General features: G+C 38.6%; 1 protein-coding gene across 1 annotated transcript in view; it reads left to right on the plus strand.

Annotated features, from left to right (window-relative positions):
• The window catches only part of KIF26B (kinesin family member 26B), a 270,240-nt gene that overhangs the window by 96,537 nt on the left and 155,458 nt on the right, over positions 1 to 18,245 (plus strand). The window contains exon 4 of the mRNA XM_054280550.1: positions 12,835 to 13,001. Within this exon, the coding sequence (XP_054136525.1) occupies positions 12,835 to 13,001 (167 nt within the window). The remainder of the gene's footprint in view (positions 1 to 12,834; positions 13,002 to 18,245) is intronic.

Genomic DNA, 18,245 nt, shown 5'->3' on the forward strand with positions numbered 1-18,245 from the left:
ATCTGCTTCATCCCCAAGGGGCCAGTTAGTATAATCCTTCTGTTTGCTTACAAAAATATCAACCAATTTTTCCTGCACTAATTTTAATCACTGTTTATTTTTAAACAATAGTGAAGTACATTTTGTCTGTTTAGTTTCTTGTGCAAAGTCCTTGGGGCAATGAATTTTTGTTCTTGTTTGTGTCCTATGTAGAAGAAAGTTTGTATTCATTGTCAAAGTGTTTAAAAAAAGATAAAAAGAAGAAAAAGAAGTATGACTGTGCCATTTGAAGTTAGTTTAGGCTGACTTTGAAGAGAAAGAAATTAATGTAGTTGTAAAACTTGATAGTAAACCTTCAGATAGTAATAAAATGATCAAATTCTACTAGTAAAAGTTAGGAAATAATAAGCCTACAAGGATGCAAATATTTAAATAATGACAAGAGTCTTAGACTATGTGCAAAGCACAAATCTATCTGACATTAGTGTAGTTCAAAGACAGGCAGTAATTTATAACAAAAGCTGGAAGAGCATGCTGTGGATAGGTACGGTGAACAAGTTTTGCTGTGAAAGTATAAACACAGTGTAGCTATGAGTAAAGAGTAAAGAATTGGTAGTATTTACTGTGTGTGCTGCATTCCAGAGTTAAATGCATTGGGCAGCAAGATGCACAAGACCTTGTATATGACTGTCTTGTATTTGTCTTTTGCAGCACTTTTCCTAGAGAGCAAATCATACACAGTCATTAAAGCTGTGTGGTGTCTACCCTTGGTTTGATCTGTGTTCTGTTTTAGAGGAAAATAATTCCTGATGAATCAGGCTGTTATTTTTCCACTCAAAATTGCCATGATAGGTTATACTGATGGAATTTGAAAGAATATCATCTCTTGAGGAGTGATTGCTATTTGTTAGTGCTGCATAGTGCTGAATGGATATTCAGTTGTTCTCTCTCCTGCATTTTCAGAAACAGCAGTAGAGCACACCCAGAATAAAGCCTGTGCCCGTTCCTCTCTCTAATTAATTTTTCAGAATGGTGCAGTTTTGAGAATATGCATGTCTGTAGTCTATACCTTCCAAATTGATTTCTGATTTTTTAAAATCTCATCTGAGAATAGTAAAGGAGTTATGTCTCAGCATTTCCTAAAAAAGAATAATTTAAAATCAGTGATGAGAGCCAAATATTGTTCTTCATCTGACCTTATTCAGCTGGTCAGTGGAAATGGGGATTGGTATTAATTACCCAGTCTGCAAGTGAATGTGCTCAAAATTAAAGCAGAGAATGGACAGTTAGCATGTTTGAAATTTTAGTGTACAAAGGCCCTAAGGGGACACATGGGAATGTCATCTTTGTACTGTAAAGCTGTCATAGTGAAGATGGATTATGATGGTTCCTGCAAACCAAAATGCAAATTGCATATACTAGGGACAGATCATTGTGTGCACTTGAATTAAATGCTAGGTCAGCTTTGGATAATGTAGTACTGAGTTAGAGCCTGGAAAATGGTGCTTAGCTTGGATCCCTTCAAGGCTTGCAAATCTAAGCTGAAACAAACAATTTGAATGGAAAGCATGGCAGAAGTTGCAGCAAATGTGAGGAGACAAAAAACACAATTAGCTTGGAAAATAGGAGTAGTATAGGAGCATATGTAAAAAGCTGAGCTGGTGCTGTGTGTGAAAGATCCATCCCATTCCAAGTGGAGTACCATACCAAGTGTGTGTGCTGATGGTCACAATTTGATCCATTTATGCCACTGAAAGGGAACCAGAACAGAGAGAGGCTCACTTACTAACAATTTACAGTGTGCACCAACTAAATTTTTATCCAATTTAGCCCAGTTGAGGATGTGCTTCTCTCTTTTTTTTTTTTTTCTTCCATTAGCTGAGAGAGCAATAAATCTAGAGCAAAGAGAAGACAGCATAGCATAACTGAGCACCTTGTCAGCCTCTGGAATTCACCCCAGGAAGTGGCCTCCAAGTCAAATGCTTACAGTTGGGTGATTTTTATGGCTGCTAATAACAGCTGTAGCTATGCAAACTAAGGTAATAGGGCAACCAAATGTATGGCTTAAGGCATTGACCTTCAGAGCAGGAAGCAACTGTTTATGTCCAGTTCCTGGTTTCATTGGAAGGCTCTTCTGGAACCTTTTGCATTCTTTTCATGTATTCCTGTTAAAAGTTATAATTGTTGCTGTAATAAATTACTTTAAAAACGTTAGCAGGATTTTTTTACTATTAACATGACAGAAAGATGTGTTCATGTATTGTGACAGATTAGAAAGACCAACCTTGTTAAATTTATAGAGGTCACTCCTGCTGATGTGTAACTTCTGCAGAACAGTCAGGGTTTTTTTCTTTAGCAAAAAAAGCTAAAGACTCCTCTGGAAATGAGACACTTTCATGGCTGCTCCCATGAGCACTGGTAACTCAATATCAGCTGTTGCCCCATTTTCACATTGGTACAATGAAGGAAGGAGAATCTTCAAGGGACTGTTCACAGTAGGGGGACAGAAAAGGGCAATTTGGGTTGTTGTGGTATCTGCCAGCACTAATATAATTAAACCTGTGTCAGCAGTTTATATAAAAGCTGACAGTCATGTTTTATTTCTGATGGGGAAGCCACTGGAATGGTACTGATTTCCAAATAGAAACTTTCTAGATCCCTGGGGGTCAAACCCGTGCACCTTTCCATGAGCAGGTTGGGAAGAGACCTGCCAGCTGTGTGTGGTATTTCATGAGTTCTCCTCCCTGTTGGGAGGAATGATTTGAATCTGACTCCATGTTCTTAGAAGGCTAATTTATTATGATATGATATGATATGATAGAATACTATACTAAAACTGTACTAAAGAATAGAGAAAGGATATTTGCAAAAAGCTAAAAGATACTAAAGAAAAACTTGTGACTCTCTCCAGAGCCCTGACACAGCTGGACTGTGATTGGTCATTAAGTCAAAACAATTCCCATGTTGGATAAACAATCTCCAACCACATTCCAAAGCAGCAAAACACAGGAGAAGCCGATGAGATAATATTGTTTTCCTTTTTCTCTGAGGCTTCTCAGCTTCCCAGGAGAAAAATCCTGGGCGAGGTGATTTTTCCAGAAAATATGACAGTGACAGGTGTGTACTGATTTTAGCCCCCCAAAAAGGGGGGGGGCTAAGATCTTGCTCACCTAGAGGTGATTATGTGTGTGGACTGAATCTGCATTATGCCATAATGCTTATGCAGTAATCATTGCAGGAATCTCTAAGCCTGTCAGATGATTTTTCCATACTCTAAATGAACTCTCTCCTTGTATTTTTTGTGGTAGAATTTAACCATATGTCTTTGCTTAAACAAAGACTAATGATTCCACCTATGTGTGGATAAACAAATTGCGATTTTTATTCCTTATTCTCTTGCTAGCTACAGAAAGAGGTTCCTTTCTGGGTCAATAATGCCATTTAAGTTAAGCCCACATGCTGTCACACTCTGGTAGCTTCTAGAGCTGTTCTTGTCAACTGACAAGTGAAAGGTCAGTGTCTCACAGATTGTTGTTTGTGATAAGGAAACAGCTACAGTAAGATTTGAACTTCTTATGATGTCTTGACATTGCTGGCAGTTGGTAACTGATCAGAGAAATGAAAGCTTGTTTTCATAACAAATGCATTACTCCTGCACACAGTGCAATAGAGCCTCAGAAATGCAGTCACTTCATTTTACTGCTGCCCCACGTGTGCAGACAGGAGTCAGACACACTCCTCTTTCGATTGCTGCACCAGTTATTTTAGCACAATTAGCCTGGCTGCTGAGGACTCAAAAGGTGGCTGATGCAACAAGGGATTACAGTGAGAGTGCTGAATCTGGATGTATGAAAGCAGCTTTGACTGAGTCACACAAAAGAAAGGCATTTTCTCCTGTAAAATGTTACTAATCTGATAGAGAATAAGACATAGTGCAAAAAGATCAGATTAATTTCTAGCTGCACAGCTTTATAATGCAGCAAGATATACAGGTAGCTAAGAGAATTAACAACTTCATAAAAGTAGATTTAGAAAAAATAAACTGAAAGCTATAGGCAGCCTCAGCTTTCCAACAGATTGACATGTTATTGCTGTGTTCTTGACGAGAAAGGAAGCAGTTTTATTGTGTTGCTGCACAGTGCCTTTTTTTGCATTGCTAAAATGCTTAGAGACACAAAATTGAGAACAGAACCTGTCTTTGCTAGCTGATGTTCCTATTTTTCATTTGCAGAGTTGGCATGGGAATGTGCCAGCTGGGAAACCTTACATTGCTGTTCTGTCAGCAGAGGCTTGGCTGGTGGAACTTTGTGAATGAGAGGTGTACGTGGGCCTGGCTGATGGTGCTTTACTTGAAAAGGATGCTCACAGCCCTACAGGGAGTCTGCCTGTGGCAAGTCTGCTTCACTGAGCGCCTCTGGGGCAAGGAGAGCCTGCATATGTACACCCCAGAATGGCTGTCCAGCCTGTAGCTTCCTTGGAGAGGAATAGAAAAGGCTGGCATAATCCTGAAGGAACATGAGAAAACGTTAAGGGTATTGAAAAAGGCAGTTCTGATAGCTGTTGTGGTTTTGTAACAAGGTAGAGACCTTACCTTTCAGAAAATAGTATGATAATTAAGAAGCAGCTAATAAATAAAATTTGCATGCTGTGTCACTCTGACTAAAGGAGTACTGCAGACTTGCATCTACTTCTGTACAGGGATTGAGTTCATTTGAGGTAGATATTTGCCGTCCTGAATTCAAGGTGTGTTACCTTGTCATAAAAAGAAGTCTGGTTTGGCAAGCAGGACATCCCCTCACAGAACCATGCTGGCTGTGACCAATGACTGTGTTGTCCTTCAGGTGTTTTGCAATAACTCCTACTATGATCTTCCTCATGATGTTACCAGGCACTGAAGTGAGACTGATGGGCTTGTAGTCACCAGGGTCATTCCTTTTACCTTTCCTGAAAATTACGACAGTGTTTTGAAGCTTTTAGTCAATCAGGACCTCTCTGGATTTCCAAGACTGTTCAGCAATCATTGTGAGACATCTCACGGTGACATCAGTCATCCACTTGAATAGTACTCTTGGATAAATCCCAGCCTCTTAGAGGGTTCCAACTGGAAAAAAAACCCTGCTTTGTAAGGCAGAACTCTTAAGTGTATGAATTTGAGGAAAATGTCTTATGGAAAAGGAATCCACCATTATTTGGATGCCTGATCAGTCTCTAAGTAGCTGATCTTGAGACATTCAGCAATTCAGGGCAAAATGTTTCCATTTAATGAGCTCTTGAGTGTGACATGGAACTAAATATAACTTAGCAGCTTTAATGGGTAGATGTGCCCATGCCTGCAAAAATTTGGATTTCATTTGTGCTGAAGAGTGCACTGGATCTGTGTTAATAATAGTGATAATGATGATAGTCATCATCATCATCATTATTATCCGCTTTCTACAGTGACATGGGAGGTGGCTGCAATAGTCAAAAGTCATCTTTCTTTTGGACAGCAGGAAGCTGGAGGTTGCAATTAAACTCTACATGCTGTCACGGTAACTAATTTATGTTTAAATAAAAGTAGTTTAGACTATATAATGACTCTGAATACAAAGCATAATCAGCATTCTTACTATGCCAGTGATTCTCCCTTGGAAAAACCTCACTCTTTCTAAGGTGCCTTGTTTACTGTTTACCCACAATCTGTGCTGTTACAGTAGCCCTTTCCACTAGATCAATATATCAGATTTTGTGTGCAGGTTTGTGTGAAGTAGGAGCAAAGTGTGTGCAAAGATACTCTCTAGAGTTTCAGTGCTCACAATGAACAGTGCCTTGCCTTTGGTAAGCAGCTTCAGGATGTCTACATCCAAGAAAGAGTTTGAATGCAGCTTGACATTATGTGTGTCCTTTGTCAGCCTCTTTCTCATAGAACACATTCTTTTGACAAGGAAAGGGCTATCAGGATCTGCTGTCTTGCTCTTGTTCAAACAGAGTCTGTATCAGTAGTTGCAGTGATCTCCGGTTATAGAGCTGCTCAGTATTTTACTGAGAAAGGTCATAATCAAATGGCACAATGCTGTAGGATTATGCCAGTGCCCTTAGCTACAGGAACTTGCTTACTGATTCAAAATGGTTTTTTTTCTAAAGGTGAACTTTGTCCTGAATAATTCTTTAAATGTGTCTTCTGTTGTAGTGAGTGATTTGTGAGAGATGCAGAGTATGTCCTTGGTATTCTGTGGTGTATTAAAAGATGAATGACTTTGGAAATCACCACCACTTTCAAGTTGCACTGATTGAATGGTGTAATTGTTCCTTTTTTGCCCTGTGAAGGATGTGTTAATAATTTAATAGTTGTGTGGGCAGCACAAAATTTCTCTTTTTCTCTACCCCTCTGCCCTTAAAATCCAACTTCAGTTTAATGGTAGTTCAATAAACACTCTACCAGCTTTAACTCAAAACATTTAAAGCTGAATTTAACAAGGGTATTTGAAACTGACCCATTATTATTTATCTTTCCTATTTTCACATGCTAACATCTCCCCACAACACGATAAAATTATGAAAATGAAATCTAATAAATGTCAAATTATCCACATTTGTCTTTCTTTTTTATACTGAGTACAATGAATCCTAGCTTTTATCTTGTCCTTTGAATGCTACCAAACATAAATTTATGCTGCACTTTTTTTCTTACTGCACAGAACTTAATGCAGAATTTCCATGTTAGGCAAAAAGGATGAAGTCATGATTACCAGAAGGGCTCAGAGAAAATTGCTAACTTGTGGGAAGAAGGCCTACTACTTACTGATAAATTCCCTTGGTGAGAAATGCCTTTTGCAGGTGAGGTAGAATTCCAATATTTTCTTCATTAACCTCCCTTCTGAAGAGACTCAAGAAGTGTCAGCTCCTGCTCCGTTTCTTTTCTGATGCTGCTTCCTATAGGCAAGTTACTGTAATTCCACTGACAGTTTTAGTGGCTGGGAAGCTGGTGGCTGACAGAGAAAACTTCAGGTTTTTAATCTCATTCTGCAATCTGCTGTACCAGCACATCAGACAGTGAACTCTTATGCACTAAAGGAAGCCGACAGATTATTTCAGTTTTCAAAATTTATTTGTAAATGAGATTCTTGCCTCAATGTTTAAGAATTAGTAGATCAAGCCCAGGAAAAACAGGGCTGCTCAGTTCTTGGGAAAGATTTGGTTTTCCATGCATGTGTCAGAAGCTGGATCCCATGCAGGATGTACTGTGAGCTGCACCTCCCACTGCTTGTTTCATCACTCCCATACATCAGAAACCAGCCTCCTGGAGCCAAATGGGAAGAATATCATGTTATGACTGAGAAGAAACTGATGACCAAAAGGAGTTGGTTGCAAGGTAAAAATATTAATATTGTAGAACAGCCAGAGTACATGATTATGCTCAATGGAAAACTTGGTATTAAGTTGTTAAGCTTGTGTTATAAACAGGTTTATATTAATTTATAGTGTTTTTGGTATGCAGAGCTTTGAGAGATGTATCCTTTAGTGCTTCCCTCAACTCATCCTTAAAAGACAAGTCTTTCAGAAGAACTTTTTTCTTGGTTAATGTAGACATTTATTGTCTAAAATAACCCAGGAAGTAATTTAGTCAGTATTTATTTGGCAGAAAATTCAGTGCAGCTCTGAATAAAGAGTAGATTGCCAAAAAAGTCATTCATGAGTGTATGAAAGAGAGCTTTCTACCTTCAGTTTCTTCTTGCTGGGGAGCTTCTCTCCTGAGGTTAGGAATTCTGCACACTGAGAATTGCTTTATAGTGAACTTGAACACAGATTTATATTTTGAATTTACCTTCAGATATGGATGTATTTCACATGTTTCTGTGCATCCACTTCATTGGTCATTTACTGATGTTAGCTAGATTGTGGGGATGTTCCCGAATGCTTCGCTACCTCCAGAGCAGTGGATATTTCACATCTTTCAAAAATGCTAACTTTCATTTGTAAGGTATGCATAGGTAATTTCAGTTGGGAGTAACCTCATACTGCACAATGGCAAATCTTATGCACAGAGAGACTCTGTAATTGGAACGGGAAGAGAATCTATCCCAGCTGACACCTGTGGTTTAACTGCAGAGCCATCTTTTTCCTATGAAGTACAGAATTTAAATCATGATTTATCTCCAGCTCTTGCTGTGTAGTGTCAGAAAGCAGAGAAAGAGGAGGTTAATGGTTGCCTTGCATTTATGAGACAGAAGAAAAAAATGGAGCCCTGGGAGGGATATCTGTCTTGTTCCATGTGCACTTAAAAGGTTTTTATTGAGGCATGAAAGGTTGCGTTGTTTCATGCTTTGTCTTTTTGTTGCTTATCCAGGCAGTGATGTACTGCCAAAAATTCTATAAAGGAATGTCTCAAAATATATCCTATTAACTGATCTTTAACCTCATGTATATACTGTGTGGGTACTCACAAAAAAGAAAGAGAATTTAGTAATCAAGTCTTTTCCCCCTTAAGTACAGAAACAGCATCTACTAAGAGAGATGGTGACGGTAAAGGGGCAGATTTCCATGAACTGTGCTTGCCAGGCATATGTTAGTGTGGAAAAAGAAAAAGATTTAAAAAAAAATCACCTGAGGTTTTTAATGCTCAAAGAGTAATTTTCAACTATGTTCTTTGAACTGGGATGAGGAAAAAAATTCTGCAAGAACTTTGAAAATGTCTGTTCTATGAGCATTTTTTCCTTAAATGCATGATATATCCTGGGTTATTTACTCAAGTTTGCATATGTGTGAACTTAAAAAGCACGGCCAGAAGAGAAAGAGCTAATTTGGTACTGTGACTGGAGCACAGAGTAAATGAGATGGTAATAGTGCCTTCAAATATCACTCTTCAGTTTGGCTTAATAGCTTGAATGATCTCCACACTCTTAATCTGTGAGACAAAAGAAAGAAATGCAAAATAACTGACTTGAAGTCAGTAGTTTTTGGATATGTGAATATTCTGGGCTCCTTTCTAACCCCTGCTTTACGTATATGTATTGGATTCTGGGAACAAATGAAGATTTAACAGTCAAATATTGTGGGCACATATCTTGGTGTCTGGTGAGGTACCCAGCTTACAGATTGACCCACACGTACATATTCGTGCAGTTGAAACAATACTCTGGAAAGGTTTATAAAAGGTTCACAGCCTGGCACAGAATTTGGCATGGCACCTCCTTTCCCTTTGTTTCCACTGGCAGCATGACCAAAGGGATGTAAGGAAAAGTGAGCAACAGAGTGACTTGAACTTGTGCAGACAAAACCTGTTAGAGGTTATGAGGGTTGGAGTATCATAAGATACTTCTGTGGCTCTTTTCCTGTGTAACACAAAGTAGTGTTGCAGGCTTCTCAGATTAAGAATTAGAGAATGAAATTCAGGTTAATATTTCAGTTTTCGATGCTTCTGGAGACATTTCACTATTGAAAAAATCCCTCAATAGTAGAAATAAAAATTGCTAAAAGTGGAGATAATTTCTAGTTTAGGAGATCCCTAACTATGGCTAGGCCAGTTCTTATTTTATATTGGTTTTTCTGTGTCTTAGGTATGTTCCCATTTTGGAATCCCTGTAATACAGTCTTGACTAAGAAGTGTCCCTGCTGAGGAGAAGAGTAAATCAATGGAGCACAAGGATAGACATTATGTATATTTGGAATTTAGTTCTAAGGGAGTTCCTGCTAAGAAGCAGATTTTTTTGCCTGGGAAGTTTACCAGCATCTGTAAGGAAACCAGGCAGTGTTGCTGGACCCTCAGGATCAAGAGGGTCCTTAACAAGCCCCACACTGTTTTATGAGTGCCCATCCAGGGTGTCTCTAGGAGGGCACTCGGGGATGCTGCTTTTTGCAGATGATATGTCAATGTGAACAATTTTTTGTTCACATTGTTTTCTGCAGCAAAGCAAGTGGTGTGATTGAGCAGGAAGGAGAGCTGCTGCCCGTCCAGCAGGCACTGGTGGTCAGCACCATAGGGATGTTTCAGAACTTGCAGTTTGAGCAGCTGACCATCCCTGGAGTTCTTGGACTGTTGTGTAGGACGCATGATAAAACAGCATTTATATTATATTATTTATAATTATATATATATTTAAATTATATTATATTATTTATTCCCTACAATTAGGGAACAACCCCAATGTGCATCTGCCCATAGTATATGTGATTACAAAAGGAAGTATTATTTTTCTCTCTTCTCTCTGTTCTATTTTTGGTACTGCACAAATACAGAATTTGTGAATATATTTGATTATTTCCACCTTCTTCATTTCCTTTGTAGTTTACAATAAGAAAATGTCATCTAGACAACAGGCTTTATAAAATCTTCATCCCCATTTATTAAAAAGCATTAACATTTTATTTGCTGACTAATATATACTTTTCTCTGAGTGCATAGGTGAGGGGCAGTGGTTTATATCTTTCTAAAGGAATGTCATGTCTGTTTGTTAAGTGATTATTTTGGGGCGCTTGTGTTTAAGAACTACTTATAAAAAAAAGCTCAGAAAGCAAGCATCTAGACAATTTCTGGGAAGCTTGAGAACATTTCAAGCAATGTGCACAATAAGTTTGAAGCATTTTATAACTCTGAAGTTCATGTTAGACTTGTGGATGTGGACAAGGATCACCAGAAAGTCTCGACAATTGCAGAAACCATGTCACCAATGGCTTTTATGTTGTTCTAAACACCAAGACACAGAAATACTTTCCTGTTTTGCAGTTGTCTGAAATGCCTCTCTCAAGCCTCACCATCTCACAACTTCAGGGGATCTGCTGATGCCAATAGAAGTGTATTGCACTGGCTGTGGAAATTCTTATTTGGAGCTGCAAATCTTTATTTGGCAGTAGATGGGGAGGTTATGATTGCAGCTGAGATAATTCAACTCACCAACTTCTTAACTGCTTTCTGTTTGCCATGGGAGTAGCAGCTCCCAGTGACACTGCCAGCAATGGTAATTAATTAATGATGCACCATCCTGATGACATATATTGGCATTGGATGAGCTAAGATGAGGCTAGGTTTGTATATGTACACTTCTCTGAAGGGAGAGTTGTCTCTTTAGCAGTTGTCTGTTTAGTAGCTCCTATGGAAGGTGAGGAATTTGGTTTCAGGATAATTGAAGGGGACAGAGCAGAATCTTGTGTTAGTTCATTGCAAAGATAAATAGCTGGGTTATCAAGTATTATGTGATATTCAAGGAAATATTGTTTAGTGAATTCAAGAGTGCTGAGTGCCCCAGCTGGACATACACAGGTAGCAGGACACTGAAGAACTGTCTGCCTTCACCCTGGAAATGCAAGGAGGTATTCTGGCAGGCAGCCTAAATTCCTGCATTCTACCAGTAGTATGAGATGATTTAAGTCCAGGTCTTAATTTATAGCCTTCTGAGAGCACTGCTCATTCTGTGTAGTGAATCCTGTAAACTGGAATGGCTCAGCATGGGATTAACATGATGGGGGCACTTTCAGCAATCTTCTGGTTCCTCATAAAAATAGAGAGGCTAGTTTAACATTCCTGTTCTTGAAGTATTACAGTTCATTGGTCTACAAGTATGTAGAATAAGGATAAACACTCAGATTATTTTAGCTATAGCAGAATGGATAGCAATTTTCTGTGAGAGAAACAGAGACTGCATGATAGTTGGTATAAAAAATGTTGCCATATCATGTCTTCTTTCCCTCACAAATAAAAATCAGTTCTTCAGCTTTGCTTTTAATTACTGAAATGTTTAGCAGGTGAAATAATGCAAGCCTAAGTGGAAAAAGAACTTCAGGATGATTTCAAATATTTTTTTTGATGTGCCTCACAAAGATGTTTTGTTGTTTTTGTGGTGTCAAGTAGAGGTGTGAAATTGAACAGGTGAGGGACTACCTCTTGGAAACTTTTCGCAGGGGGAAGGAAGCTATGCCGTGGATAGCAATAACCTGAGAGGGTTCTCTTTAGGCATACATTGCAATTTTGTGACATGCATTGATGAACAGAAGCTATTTGTCATGGAAAATGAGGGGAAGGAGGAAAAGGAATTTGTTAGGAATTGCATGAAGCATGGGAGAACTTGACAGCATTGTAAATTCATACAGAAGGAGTCAAGAAACTGAATTCAAACTATTCAGGAGTTGCCTCAGTAGAGCTTACCCAGCTTTCTTGCAAGTCAAAGATCTTTCAGTTGATTTGAGGAGAGCTGGCTCAAATCTGATGGAACTCTGATTCTTTTCGGACAATGAAAGGCTGAGAAGAGACTTCCTAATAAGTAAAAAATGTTAGATGGGTCATCAGAAGAATGAAATCACATGATGCTTAAAACCTTTTAAGAAAGGTAATGAAAGAGAATAGTAATGATCCCAATTTTGCAGAGAGGTGATAAATTGCCTAAGATCCCTAGGGGCTCTCTCCTATGCTGTTGATTTTGCTGGAGAAAGGTCAAAAAATGTTTATATACACTAGAGAGGTGTTATTTTACAAAGACAAAAAATGTTGTCCTTTTAATTCCTCCCCCCTCCCCCTACTCCTCTGAAGTAAAATATACATGTTTTGCACAAATCTAATCTTTCTTTTATCTTGAGGTAAGACCAAGCAAAGATTATGGTTTACTCTTTCTTTTCTGTATGGATGGAAAACCGTGTACATTATTGACATTTTTAGTGGTGGGATAAATTTATCCCATTTGTTCTAATGCAGACATGGTTAGAGCAAAGCTGAGGTACTGTAGATTAGTGTGAAAGCAGCAATAAACTTGTTCACAGAGCAGCAAAGAGGGAGTGAACGAAGTGCCTCTCTCTTACTCCATCTGCAATCCAGAGGCATTGCTGGATTAGGAGGGGTCAGCCAGTGAGCTTCAGATGGTGACACTTCTGCTTTTTTTCTGTCTTCAGATATCTCAGCTTATGACAGAGACTGGTCGAGAGGGCCTGACTGAAGCAGCCCTGAACCGCTACAATGCAGACAAGCCCTCCCTGTACAGCTTCCCTGCTTCCCAGAGCACATACGTTTCCAGTGAAGTATCCACAGGCACCTCAGTGGCAGCATCGTTTTTTGCCAGGTAAGAGAGATTTCTCAGACTTTTCTTTGCTGGACACATAATTTCTTTTAAAGGAGGACACTCCATAGTGAAGAAGGGTATCATGTCCAAACATGGGTGTAGATACAGATCTATCACAAACTTGCAGGAATTACCATCAAAGAGGTTGTTCAATCCAACTATATGCATTTATCTGTAAAATGGGATGACACTTCTACCCTCTTCTGTAAAATAACTCTTCAGTGCTTGATTTGGGTTAAAATGTGATTGTGCTCCTGGAATAGCACTTGACTTTGTGACATATTTAGAGGGGTGTATCCCTGAATAAGAAGGACCCATCCAAGTAATTTCCTGAGACAAGCAATTAACTGTAGAGCTAACTGGAGGTGGCTAGTTCAGTTTGGTGGCAATCTTCAGACTTCTTTTTGAATTTTACTTCCATCTAGGGAAATTATCAAAGTTTCACTTTCAGACTGAAAAATTAAGGTTTCTGGTTTCACCTTCAGTTCCTGCTGTTCCACTAAACTGACCTGAGAGTCTAAATTCAGCCTTGGAATGTGATTTATGTTGAATATTCAGACATCGTTAAAAGAAATCGATGAGATAAACTTTAATTTTAAAAATGTTATGGCTGTCTTGATTAATTTGTTAGTAAAATGTTTTGTGAAATGGACATATCAGCTAATAAGTGAAATATCAATTATCACTAACAAAAATGTTTTTTTGCACAGAAATGTGCTCTTTACAGAACAGATTCTTTTTAGCCCAGTTGAACCCTTATGTAACAAAAGACATTGAAATAATCCTTGTATTTTAATGCTTTTTCTAATTAGAAGATTGACTTGGGAAGAGTAACAAAATAACAGGAGAATAAGCCATTATTATAGCACTTCCAGTACAATCCAGCGAGAGATCTTGATTTCAAAACATGGAGTGAACTTTGAGCGAGCGCCTCAAGCACTTTCCGATCAGCTTCCTTCCCTTGAGACAGCCAAACTGTTAGTAATTCCACATGCTTCTATTTTATTTTAAAGGTAAATGGAAAACTTATAAAGTTGTTGAAGTCCATAAATTTGGAAAAAAAAATTCCTCTCCTATTTTTCCTCATCAACATGGGGGCTGCACGTGTTCGATCAGTGTCATACCGCAAGTGAGTCATGTAAAAGGATTAAGCGTAGCATTTTAGAAGATCCAGTTGTTTGAGGCAACTCTTCCATTTTTTCTTTGCAGATGAGATGCTGCAATAGCAAATGCAAATGATGACAGTGGTCTTGGTTTGCTGCCCTTTTCTGTTTAACTGCAGGCAATTTAAATTAAAATTGCTGAATATACACACATGGTAATATCTAGCTGGAGTGCAGATTGGGATTAGCACATATTTTAACATGAATTGATTTATGAAGATGACTTAACTCATTTGTTCTTCATTGTTTCATTGTTTATGCTGAGAGAATTCATTTGCTCTTAATATACTCTGCTGAAATGTAGGAAACTAATTAAATTTACTCAAAATCCCTAGTGTAAATCATAGCATTTTAAGTAGAGCTCGGTTAGCTTCTAGCTGATGTTGTGAATTCTTGGGTGTGCTTGGTCCAGCAGAGATCTCATGTTTAGACTGTTTATTTATAAACTGTATTTAGTGAGACAAAAATGCCCGGTTTAGTTCGGAATATTGCACAATTAGATTAATATCACTTATGTAAGTCAGTTTTGTCCTGCATTTCAAATTACATCATATGCTGGCAATTAAGCAGCAAATTCAAATCAGTTGCTCACTGCTTCACCTTTTAACAAGAAAATTGTCAAGTTGTTTTCCAAACCCAAATCACTAATTTTTGTTTTGCATCTTGTGTGTCAATTTGCATTTCTGTCAAGTTGTGGTAAGAAGTGTAGGGACCTACTTGTACGTGTATTCATAAAATGTGAAGTGGAAGGCAGTGGTTGTCTAACTCATTAAGATGGTGCACTCTTTACAATGTGAGACAGTCCTTTGTACCAGACCTATGAATTCTAAGCTTTTGTTTCTTACGGTTGTCAGTGGCACATGGAGTAGTGACTACCAGCTATACATGCTTTTTTTTGAATGTGTGTCACAAACCATGTTTTCACAGTAAGTAAGAAATTATTACAAAACCAGAGAAATTTGCCAATGTGAAACTGAAGTTCACAGTTGAAGAGTAGAACCTATTCTTTTGAAATTTGAATAATGACCCACAGTATTTCACTCTAACTTCCCTAACAAGCAAAGCAAACCTCAGATGAGGCTCAGATATAAGTCATCCATCATCAAGGAAAAAACCCAATTAACTAAAATACTGTATGCGGAGGAAATGTCAAGGCATCCATGGAACTTTTGGTTGTAATTACTTCAGAAATATCAGGCATGGATTACTGGGAGCTCATAACTTTTCTGTTCTCAGGCACTACTAGTTCAACAGTGACAGTCACTTGACTGGCCGATAGCTGGCATTTAGCCATGGAGAAGTATCCTGAGGCCACAGTGACTCTCAGTGTCTTTAAAAACCAGGAGACTTATCAGATGTCTCAATAATTGACTGTTAGGTCTCATGATCTATAGCTGACAGATTTCCAAAACAGCTAAGAGGGCTGTAACTTCTGCGAATTGTCATTTGTTGGGATATTGCTGCAAGGGAATTTATGACACGTCAGGATTCCCATGGGACAGTATGTGAATGCTTTAAAGGAACAGACATTGAAAACTGTCCAAAGTGCTCAGCTGGTAGGCTTATGAATATTAGATGATACAGGTATGAATAATGAATTTCTAATGGTGATTCAGACACAGAAACTGAATTCAATCAATTGTGCTTTTAGTGACAAGCACTAAATTTACCTTTTTATTTAGGACTATCACTCATTTTTGTCTCAGATATGCTTCAATCATGCTAATTTAGCAATATTCTTGCTTCTAACCAGTACACATTCATGATGAGAATAATTCATTTAGTGAATGTGAAATAATGTTAGGATTCTTTACTCATAATGAATCATTTAAAGAGCATTTTAGAATTTTTTTGCATGACTTAACTTCTGCCTCCAGCTTGGTCTTTGTCCTTAGATGCACAGCATTTTTGGGCCGTTGCAGCCTAAGGTGTGACAGCCTCTCACTCCCAGCACCATGCAGGAGTGTGCCACCCCAGCTAAGGGATTAGAAGATTCCTTGCTGATACTGCCAAAGAACTGAGGGAAGGGCCTTCTGTCACTTGTTTCCCTGGTGTCTCTGTGAAGCTTTATCAGGCCAGAGGGCACAGTAATTTTATTCCTATCTATGCTGATTTCTACATGGAGAAAACTTCTGTGACTGACTTCAGCTTTGACTTACTATTCTGTAAATGAACCTGCCCTTCTGAATAAAAACTCTCTCTTGTGACTGGGCTGTAGAGTTTCAGCAGTCTCTCTGAGGTGATAGCATGATGCAGGAACCAGAAGTCAAAACTGGACCAGAGCTTTTCTGTTGTCCATGGTAATACATTAAGTTTTTTGGGATCTTGGTGCTCTTCCTTGTTTTCCCCATCACAGTAAATTTGCCTTATTGGAGAGGAAGAACTTTTCATCAGAACAAGGGAGAGACATAAAAGCCCATTTCACTTGAGATGTAAAAAAAGGTAAAAAAACTTGACAAGGAGGAGATATTTTTGAATGCTAGTCTTTAAAGTTGTTTCCTATTGCTAGTCAGGAAGTGTAAGTGTATTTGGAACAAAAGCCTGCCTCAGTCTGAAATCAGATATAGTCATATTTGGATTAATTGAGCCTAATGGGAATATAGATAATCTTGAAAGTAGCCTGTTCTGGGGATCATTTTCCATGTCTTTTTGCAACTAAACACTAAAGAGGGCCACACAATGCTACTGTTGTAGATGGTGCAAGACATGTTTTTCAAACCGAATGTCCAATTTTTTTAAAGCTCTTACATTAAGACAAAATAAGAATGGAAAAACTTAGTTGCATGTATAATGCAGATACAGCTACTAAGTGTGGGATAAGCTTAACTTACAGTTATCTTAATTCTTGGAAAAACTGCTGGTGACCCTTTCCCACTCATTCCCCACCCCTTTGTGGTATGGCAGCAGGGGAGGAGGATGTGAGGCCGTGCACTGTGGCCAAAAGGTACAGTGAATATTGTGTTCAAAATGCTGCTGAATATGCCACATTTCCCTTCCATTCCAGAGAATCCTTTTTGAATATTTTTAAAAATTTGCTTGCATGAACTACAAAGCTGATATGAAGACAGTATTTGTGGGGCCCTCTTGTTAAAGCTGCTGTGCTGTTTTGATTACTTAGTACTCCAGAAACCCTGGAATCTCATACCTCCCTGGTTTTTTTGCATAACTGTGGAAAACTTCATTTAATCACACAGCTTTTGATGTTTGCTGTTTTTCCTTATAATTAGTCTATACAATCTTTGTGTATATGTCTGTTTTAAAGCTCAAAGGAATCTGGAAAAACAAGGGCTTTCCCTTAAAGACTACTGTGTATTGCAGGCACACCATTTTAACATCTTGAGTTTTTGGAGGTCTGGGGCAAGTTTACAAAAATAATTTTTTCCTGGCATTGCAATGGAGAATTTGTCACAACACGCACAGGCAAAACAGGTAAGAAAAAGAGACAGCAGCTAGTAGAGAAGGAAATGGATTGAAGAAGATATTCTTGCTCCACAGAGCCCAGCTTTGGCATGGGAAGATGCACAGGAGAAACACTGGGTTTGTGACTGTAACGGGTGTAGCTGAAGCTGCCCCCGGCAGATGTGAGAGCCAGGTCAGCAATCTGCTGTTGATACTCCTGCGACAGGTGCAGGGTCACGTCAGGCTGTGCAGGCTCATCCAGGGCATGGGAGCTGCAGCGGCCTCAGGGACCTCTCAGGAAAGAGCCTGTGAACATTGTCAGACAGTGAAAGCTGCCTGTCTGTGCCTTTCTAAAGAATGTTTTGGTCTGAGCAGCAGATAACTCATATGATGATGTTTCTTCATGCTGAAGAGTGGTGGACCCAGTTGCTCTTTCTAGCCTTGCAGTGGTTCCCTAGTTTGGGTACTGCTTGGGAAGTTCCTGATATTGAATAGTTGTCACCTCAACATCCTTAAGAGAAAATTATTTTCTGAGACTTGGATGAAAACATGTTTTGGTTTCTAGCTGTCTAAGCTATGCAGAATCTAACAGGATTTTCTTTCATTAGCTGAACAAATTAAATTTAACAGTTAAATTGTGGTCAGATCCTTGGACATTTTGAAAAACTATATATTAATAGAG

This window comes from Melozone crissalis, unplaced genomic scaffold (genome assembly GCF_028551555.1).
Source record: "Melozone crissalis strain CALT ecotype California unplaced genomic scaffold, PUWL_Pcris_2 ptg000027l_1, whole genome shotgun sequence".
Taxonomy (NCBI): domain Eukaryota; kingdom Metazoa; phylum Chordata; class Aves; order Passeriformes; family Passerellidae; genus Melozone; species Melozone crissalis.